At 34.4% G+C, this 10228-nt stretch overlaps 1 protein-coding gene across 1 annotated transcript; it reads left to right on the top strand.

Moving 5' to 3' along the window:
- The first annotated feature begins 7616 nt into the window (after positions 1-7616).
- On the top strand, positions 7617-8561 carry OR5D14 (olfactory receptor family 5 subfamily D member 14). The gene is given in 1 exon segment (XM_055293427.2): positions 7617-8561. A coding segment is annotated over 1 exon segment (945 nt).
- Positions 8562-10228: the final 1667 nt, after the last annotated feature.

Below are 10228 nucleotides of genomic sequence, written 5' to 3'. Positions count from 1 at the left end.
AGACTTACGTTCCCAAAACGAATTCAATGTATTATATTGAAGTTCGTTCGATGCTTTTAGTAAAGAATAATTTGAATTATTTAGTCAATTCACCAGTCAGATTTTTAAATCTATTTTAAGAAGCCAGTTACGTGATCCTTTGATTTTTATTCACTTCTGTTTTTAGTTAAATAGTTGTGAACCATATGGGCTATAACAAGTGCTGTGAGTTGAATGTTGTCTCCCAAGCTATTTAAGTTCACCCAGAACCTCAGAAGTAATCTTTTTTGGAAATAGGATCATTGTTAATATAATAAGGCTAAGCGGATTAAAGTGAGACCTAAATCCAAGAACATCCAAGGGAGGGTGTTCTTATAAGAGATAATAAAGGACAACAAGAAGACACACAGGGAGGAAAGTCATGTGCAGACAGAGGGAGATAGTGTTTGTTTTGCTGCCACAAGCCAGGGAGCAAGGAAGGATTCTTCTCCACTGCCTTCAGAGGCAGCAGAGTCCTGCCAGCCTCTTGATTCAGACTTCTGGTCTTGAGAACTATGAGAAAATAAATTTTAGTTGTTTTAAGCTGCCAATTTTTTGATAATTTTTTTGTGGTAGCCTTAAGAAATTTATATAACAAGTAGATATTAGATCATAAAACCTAAATCTCTTGTTTCATCTTTTGGCATGGTAAATAAATTTTCAAAAAACAAGTCTTCAGTTCCAGTTTAGCAATGAGAATGTCAGGGTTATAGAGGAGATCTAAAAAGCTGAATAGGAGTGTGCATTTGTAAGACTAAGTAATGACAAGCTGGGACACGGTCTCTAAGATGCTACTGAATTCTTTACTCTTTTCTCCCTCACATCCACCTGTGCTTTTGTAGGCAGTGATATTAAATATGATGACTCTGAATATCAAGTAAAAATCTTGATTTTATGTGAAGTTCCTGAAAGATTACCAAGAGGATAAAAATTTTAAACATTGTTAATCTCACAAATTTATGTGTTAAACTTGATTCTTTAAATTCTATTTACTAAGAGTTGATACCATGATAAATTTCAGAAATAAGTAATATAATCTCTGTTTTGCTTTTTAAGGCAAAATATTATCTCTGTTTATCTCTTGATAATCATGGTTTGTGTTACATAAGTTTCCCCAGGACATGGACTGTGTCAGCCTGGTATTGTTCCTTCACATCACCTTAGTGATTAAACATTAATTGTTAACCCAGAGTTACCGTGTTCACATCAAATAAAGCTTTCAACTCCACCTTATACTATAAAATATACCACCAAACCTTCTCCTGTATATGTGAGTGAATAGAAAACTATAAAACATAAAATAAACCTTTTTTATTTTTAATTTTTCTTAGCTGTGCACCATGGATCAGAGAAAACTTTACCATAATTCTGAGCAATTACTAATATATTATTTTACACATTTTCCAGATAATATGACCCAAAGTTTGTTCACCCTGGGAAATAAAATGAAAACTTTCCATTTTAATTTCACCTTGGATTGGGTGGTTTTCTTGGTGTGTGTATACAATGTTATGTTATTAAAGGATTCAAAATAACATGTATATATATAAAAATTTTGGTAACTTTTTGTGGTAGCCTTAAGAAATTTATATAACAAGTAAATATCAGATCATAAAATATATATGCTATTAATCATAAAACATATATATTGTTGGACATATATATGTCTAAACAACACTCATGTCTAATTGTATGTAGAGTCACTAGAGGCCATTTAAAATACATTTTTATTTTTATTTTTTTCTATTGGCAATAACGATTTTAGTGATAAATTTTAATAATTCTGAAAACATAACTACTTTTTAAAACATAAACATTTAAATTAGAGAAAAAGTTTTCATGATTCTTGTATGCATCTTAACATACATACTCTCCCTTTAAAATAAGTTCTTTGCATTGTTTAAATCTTTGCAGACAAAGCTTTTCAAGAGCAAGTCAGTGGAAACTAGTAGAGCAGGAGTTGAGAAAGCCCTGTGCATTATACATTCACCATGACCCAGAAGTTTTGCTCCATCCATCCAGCAGGATGTTAGACCAGGGCATATAATCTCTCCCCGGTGACTCATTCTCTCATTGTATTGCCTATTGTGGGCACAACATAGTTAGTATATTTTAAAATAAATATTCTGTTGCCATTTCAGATTGGTGAGTTCATCTGGATAGTGGATTTTTGTTTGTTTGTTTGTTTTGCTTCAGTCAATTTTGATGAATTAAGGAATCTCAGAGTACTCACTCCTTAGCTTTCATTTTCAACTTGTCTAAAAGGCAGTTTCTACCAGTGCACATCAACCTTCTCCACCCATTTCCCACATTTCCACCATCCTTCCTCTCTCTAGTGCACTAACTCCAAAAGCTCACAGGCAATTGAGAAAGCACACTCTATATGTTATGCTATGTTAATCCCCATGCTGAACTCACAGACTTGTAGCATGAGGTACAAAAATGTGAATGAATCTCTGCAGAAGTTGATGGACTTCAAAATATTTTAGCATTGAAAGCAATTTTAATAAGTATAGTTCAATGAAAGTATGTATGTTTCTATTCAAATATCACCTTCTCACAGAATCCGTACTTGACAACCTAATATAATGTGATGGTTGCGCCCATCCCCTTAACCTGATTAATGTTTTTTCATAGCTGTAGGTGATATTTTAAATTCATGCAACAATTTATTTGTTTGTTATTTGTTTCTCCCAGTAGAAGACAAGCTCTAAGATGGCTGAAATTTCTGTTTTATTTTTTCTTCTATTTCCGGTGCTTAGAAAAGTAACTTAGAAATTCAGCCTTCAATGTACTGGATGAATTACAGAGGGAAAGAAATAAAAATTTAGACTAAATTGATAATATTTAGCGTTATGTCTTATTTACATAGGTAAGACTTCAAGTGATGTCTCCTCAATGAATATGGCTCCCATCTCATTTTTTAAAAGCCAAAGAACAGGTGTGATGTAATCAAAGATGACCACGGTTCTTTATATGAATGCTTGTGCTGCTAATTATTGTCCTGTGGAAACCTTTCTTTTTCTAATGTTAAGTATCTTGTTTGAGCTGGATACTCTATAACTTTTTGACTGTTTTACATTTGCCAGCACCGCAAAAACAGTGCTTCCATTATCAACAATATGTCTCATAATTAGGCTTGGGATTAATTTTTTAAAATTGTTAGGTTCAATTTAGAGATCTTTTCCTTCAAACTTAATTTAGATTACAGAAAACATGAAAAGTTTCTTTAATATTGTAATTAACATTTCAGAAAATTTTGGTTCATTTGATTAACCTAGTCACAGAAATGCAAACATGTAGTATTCTGGATTTAATTATCAATATCTCTGGATTAGACAGATTCTGGTTTATCATGATGGGAGAAAGTTATTTGCAGCTTGTATTAAGTTTCAGAATATTTGTGAATAATTTTGCATACATCAGCAAAACTGTTTTTGGACATTGGCCTAGTAATATTTTTTGTTTATTGGAAATATTAAAATAATACATTGCTACCAGCATTCCTATAGTATACTTCAATTTTTTAGGGTTCAGTAATAATTTTGTAAAATTCACAAGAAAAGGGATCTAAGAAATGTAAAAACTTTGCAAAACACCAGTGAAAATATCTCTGTAAGCAATGTATTCTTGCCTTCCATATTAATGATTCCATAAAGAATTCTTATAAGATTTGGCTTCTCTTAAGGCTATAAAGGAAAATATATTTATGATATCAGAGTAGGCTAACATTTTGAAGATTTAGAAAGCAAAATAAATGGGACTACGTTAAAATTAAAATGTATTCCACTAGCACATGGAAAAAAGAAATCTGAGAATGAGAGAAAAATTTTGAAATATATTTAATTGACAAAAGATTAATATCCATAATATAAAGATATCTATAAAAACTAATTTAAAAAATAAAGTAAATATAATGGTGCTAAAATTGGAAAAAGAACAAATCATTTTCAGTTTATCCTTGTATATCGTAAAATAATATTTTCTTGTAACCTGTGACATGAAAAATTATGCCAAATAACTGCTCTGAAGAAACTCAAGCATGTTCACATCAGAAGAGATGTTCAACAATGTTCAGTTTCATATTGCTTATAATAACAAAAAAAAATGGAAACAGCCTTGATAGACATAAAATAAATGAGCAAGATGTGTTATGGTCATACAATCTGATTCCACTAGTACATAAATCAACTCGTAATGGTTTCATTACACAAGATTCCACTACACACAGAGGGACTTATTGTGAATTTTGTGTCCTGTTTGTTTTAACTCATGCATACACTTACATATACAGAACACACCTTTGACCAAATGTTTTCTGATGAAAATATAATCACATCAGTTGACATATTGGGTATGAAAATGGTATTTCTTCATCCAAATTTTGGAAAATTATATCTTACATTTTTATATTTTGGTAATGATAAGAAACAATTCCAGGAAAGAAGCAGGTATTATACCATTTATACGTAATGAAGTTTAGAATTAGAAGTTTATTTACATAATTTTTGAATTCTGCCTTATGTCTATTTCTGTCTTTTTACATGCATATATGCATAAACATATGTTTGTGTGTGTATATATATATGAACATACATATACATGCATGTATAGATGACCATGTATATATGCATGTATATATATTTGGTTGCCCACTGTGATTGATGCATCTGAAATCAGCTACATGCTCAGCTCTGAACATGTGGGTCTAGTTTTACAGGAATAATGGATATTGCAAATAATTTTGTAAGCAAATCGGTCCATGGAAATTGTAACTCAGAACATACTTAAATTGCTTTTTGCCAAGGAAAACACACTCTAGCACTTAGTGGCTGAAGGCAGTTTGTTATTTCTCACCATTCTCTGGACTTACTGGGTGGTTCTTCTTCCAGTCTCACTGGGGCTCACTCACATTGCTGAACTTACCTAGGGATTCTGATGGAGCTAACGCTTCCAAGATGGCACCACTCACTTATTAGGTGACTTGGTGCTGGCCATTGGCTGTGGTGTCTCAGTATTTTCCCAAGGAGTTTCTTATCTGCTTGTAGGTTACAATGGTTTTATTATGTGGTGTTCTCAGAGCAGCATTTGAAGAGAATGAAAGAAACTGCAATGCCTTTTGATGCCTCAACTCAGAATGCTCACATCACTCCTGCAATATTTTCTTGGTCAAACAAGTCACAATTCCAATTTAATGAATCAGTCACTGTGTTCTCTAGTGGAAGCATGACACACTTGGGAGATAAAACCTCTAAACCCTTAGAGCTCATGGTTTCCCTTATGGGAAATTTCTAGATCTCACAAATTATTGGAGAAACAGCAATGTATGTTGGTTGCAGATTTCAAGCATATAATATATTCAGGAGGCTATTACCCCATCCTTCTAAAGTATTGCCAAAGAATCTGCCCTGTAACTAAGTTTCAAAAGGTGTTCCTCATGTTCCAAGCATACTTTTTGAATTTGTAAATACTAGAACATTTGTCTTTAACTGTTGCTTTTCAGGGCCACCTTAGGGTAGGATTACAGTCCTGCAGTTATTCACTTCTGTGTGGGCCAGCATATCATGGGGAATCATCTGAAAATGAGGCTCCTATGCTTTCTTCTACATTCAGGTTGCCATAGGGAATGCCCCATGAGACACAAATTCAGGCTGAGCAAGAAGAAACAATACAACAAGGTATGGGCCACGGACATCTGTACCACTTAATTATTAAATTTATTTGTGTTTTCAGGAATAGGAGTGCTATTTGCTGCTGCGTATTTATACCCAGGATGCATGCAGGATAGACTATATCCCATTCACAAATGAGAGCTGCACATCTCATGGTACTTGGTGGCTATTGTCAATCGTTCAGTCTCTACTAAAAGCCCATTAAAGAAGTCAGAAGCTGACTCTCAAATGAACAGTACTCAACTGCAGAGTAAGTCATTGCTTTTTTAAAGAATCCTAAACTGCAGAGTAAGTTATTGCTTTTTTTTGAAATCCTAAAGATCTGACATGCAATTCGCTATAAAGGCCTATCCAACGTTCTGAACAACCCTACCTGATAAATATACTTCAAGGATAATAATATATGCTGTATCATACCAGACAATAGCACAGCAGCTTGCTTTCTTACTGAGTTTGTTACAAGTTTTCTCTTGTTTTGGGATCCACTCCAAATGGACAACTTTTGGGTCATTCTGTAAGCAAGTTGAGTAACTTGGTCAAAATCCAAGAGGTGCACTGAATTTTGGAACAGATGAGGCAGTTTTTAAAGTTTTATTGTAATTTGAATTACATGCAAGCAAAGCTTGATAGTTAACTTCATGCTGCATTTTTTTTTTCTGAGTAGTTTCAAGGAAATTCCAGTCACTAAATGTGACACAAGAGACTTGGTATTTGCCTTAATTGCCTGTTTTGATGCTTGTAAAGAGTAAGTTGTTAGTGATTCTCCAGAGTTCGAGTCCCTAGGGCTATAAAGTTAAATGAAAGAGTCTTGGTGCCTCAGGTATACACTGTCTGAAGAGACAGGAGGGTGGCAGCCTGTTTCTTTGTTGTAGCAGGTAAGTGTATCCAGGCTTTCTATGAAATTGAAAATAGGGTCTTCCTGATACGGCAAATGGGGCCTTTGATTTTTTAAATGTTAAATCATTGTATTATTCAATTCTGAGCCTAATAATATTAAAAAATGAGGTCAACACTCATGAAAATATTTAGCCTTATATCCATTGACAATTATCTCATGATGAATAGTATAAACTTGCTACTTGGAAATGGATATTTATCCTTATTTCCTTTATATTCATCTTAAATTACTATGTAAACTTTTATAAGATTGAAAACTAGTCAGGCTTAAGGGAACTTTCACCTGATAAATCTTGAGACTCTTGTAAGATACTTATGCAATACCTGAGCTATAGTAGATGCTGACCCTTAAGTCATAAATGCCAGTAAAATGCCCATTTCACCAAGAGGCCAAAAGTAGGCCATTGTCCTTGTCAACTCCTCAGTAACTCAGATATTCAATGAGAGAAGTAGCCTTTCTAGAACAAAAGTTGGTAAAAAGTGGAATTGGTGTGCTCTTTTTCCAGATTTCTACATTATTTTCCTTTGTCCTTAGAATAGAAACATATTCTGAATATTTTAATCAATTTGTCTATATAAACAAATACGGTAGCAATGTATGTTGTTGTTTGATGTAAATATTTTACATTTTTCCACAGAATCTTTATTAGTTTAAATATTTAGTATAAATATTTTCTGTAAGTTATGTGCATGTCATGCTACTAGTTAATGTGTGGACATGTATACTACTGTATACATATATACACACATACACATACGCATATATATTCATATATATATATATATATATATATATGAAAACAGAAAGTGTAACAAAAATGGAAAGACACTTCAAAGACTTGGCTTGGTTTGTTTTAGACATAGCAGCTGCCTGCATGAGGCATGTTCTTCTTGGACAAAACTAGGACCAATAACTGTTCCTTCTCCTTTTTTCCTTTTTATCAAAGAAAGTCATGACATAATTATCACTCACCCCATATTTTGCTTAGGCAGGAACAATTCTCTTCAACCCTCCCATTAAAAGGAATTATGATGATGGTTTTAAGGAATCTGAGCATGGAGCCCACCTTTGCCCTTTTAGGTTTCACAGATTACCCAAAGCTTCAGATTCCTCTCTTCCTTGTGTTTCTGCTCATGTATGTTATCACGGTGGTAGGAAACCTTGGGATGATCGTAATCATCAAGATTAACCCCAAATTTCACACTCCTATGTACTTTTTCCTTAGTCACCTCTCTTTTGTTGATTTTTATTACTCTTCCATTGTCACTCCCAAGCTGCTTGAGAACTTGGTAATGGCAGATAAAAGCATCTTCTACTTTAGCTGCATGATGCAGTACTTCCTGTCCTGCACTGCTGTGGTGACAGAGTCTTTCTTGCTGGCAGTGTTGGCCTATGACCGCTTTGTGGCCATCTGCAATCCTCTGTTTTATGCAGTGGCCATGTCACAGAGGCTCTGTGCCCTGCTGGTGGCTGGGTCATATCTCTAGGGCATGTTTGGCCCCTTGGTACCCCTTTGTTATGCTCTCCGGCTAAACTTTTCTGGACCTAATGTAATCAACCACTTTTTTTGTGAGTATACTGCTCTCATCGCTGTGTCTAGCTCTGATATACTCATCCCCCACCTGCTGCTTTTCAGCTTTGCCACCTTCAATGAGGTGTGTACACTACTGATCATCCTCACTTCTTATGTTTTCATTTTTGTGACTGTACTAAAAATCCGTTCTGCCAGTGGGCGCCACAAAGCCTTCTCCACCTGCGCCTCCCACCTGACTGCTATCACCATCTTCCACGGGACCATCCTTTCCCTTTACTGTGTACCCAACTCCAAAAACTCTCGGCAAACTGTCAAAGTGGCCTCTGTATTTTACACAGTTGTCAACCCCATGCTGAACCCTCTAATCTACAGCCTAAGGAATAAAGATGTGAAAGATGTTTTCTGGAAATTAATACACACACAAGTTCCATTTAACTGAACCCGTCTCAAAAGTTGTTTTGAATCCAAATGAACAGCCCAAACAGAGGCTACAATGTTTCTAAAGCCTAGAGCATATATTTATATGAGGTTTTTATGGAACTGTCAAATGTGAATTGATATAGCATTCCCAGTATTATCAGGTTCAGAAATCTCTACAAGTTTAGTCCAGTTTATACAAAATGAATGAAAGTAAACATTTAATCTGAAAACACTGAGAAACCATATTTCAAAATTATTTCTAACTTTTATATGAATGACTAAATAAATACAAATATTTGGTAACAAATACTATACAAATTCAAACAACATTCCCCAAATTTTCTCTAAAAAGAAACCTTTTCCCTAGGAACAAAACTAGGGCTTCTTGGAGAAATGGCTAATTTGAAGTCTAGGGTGGAAAATAGGCAAGATGAGCATTGGGCAATTTAATGCTCCAGAAAGATAGAATACTATCAGCAGCTAATCAGATTGTCTCAAAGAGACATAGGAAGCAATTTGAAATGGCTGATGCTGGTTTATGGTCAGAAAAAATTTTTTAAACATAAAAATGAATATCGATTACAATTGATTTAAAGTCCTCATATGGGTTTAAATCTAGATACTAAAAAAGAAAAAAATAAATAAACCATTGTTTAATATCAATGGATATTAGGGCACCAATTCATTACTCTGAAAATAAGTAGTTAAATAATATATATATTTATTCTATTTTTCCTATATGAATTGTATTTCAGCATCACCTACCAATTAATGAGGTGAATTTCAGAAGAAATAAAAGCATAAACAAGGATGAAATTAGACAATCACAACTGTAGGACTCCACACTTAAAAAATGAATAAAGGTAATGATTTCAACAGACATAACAATCATTAGGCAAAAAGTTTGTGGATAATTTTAGGATGAAGTAATAAAGTTAACGCAACCTGAATTCAGAGGTCAGAATGATCATCACTAAAAGTTGGACAAACAGTTATCATCAACTAGTTACCATGTGCTTCTCAATGGACTGCAGTATACAGTAGTCAGAATCATCTATGAAGAATTTTTGCTTTTTTTTTTTTTTTTTTTTGAGACAGTCTTGCTCTGTTGCCAGGCTGGAGTGCAGTGGCAAGATCTGGGCTCACAGCAAACTCCACCTCCTGGGTTCAAGCGATTCTCCTGTCTCAGCCTCCTGAGTAGCTGGGACTACAGGTGTGCACCACCATGCCTGGCTAATTTTTGTATTTTTAATAGAGATGGGGTTTCACCATGTTGGCCAGGATGGTCTTGATCTCCTGACCTTGTCATCTGCCCCCCTTGGCCTCCCAAAGTGCTGAGATTACAGGTGCGAGCCACCATGCCCAGCCAGAATTATTGCTTTATTAAAAAAAAGTAAAAGAATGAAACTAAGCTAATAAATATTCTTGATCTCAGCATTAGTTAAAAAGAATTAGCAGAGATATAAATAAAATGACACAAAATAAAGCACTAAGCAAAATACAGAGAGTGCTGAATTATTATCTTACCCTGCAAAAAATTACCTGACATGCAGGTATACACACACACACACACACACACTCACAGGCTCTCACACAAAGAATGGTTATATAACAAAATAAACTGGCTATAACAATCACAGCTGTTTGCCTCTTGATCCAAACTAACTGGAAAAGTATGTCCTTGAG

The sequence above is a fragment of the Symphalangus syndactylus genome, chromosome 1 (assembly GCF_028878055.3).
Source record: "Symphalangus syndactylus isolate Jambi chromosome 1, NHGRI_mSymSyn1-v2.1_pri, whole genome shotgun sequence".
NCBI classification, from domain to species: Eukaryota; Metazoa; Chordata; class Mammalia; order Primates; family Hylobatidae; genus Symphalangus; species Symphalangus syndactylus.
The sequence above is the reverse complement of the archived record's forward strand: the minus strand, read 5'-3'. Positions and strand labels throughout refer to the sequence as shown.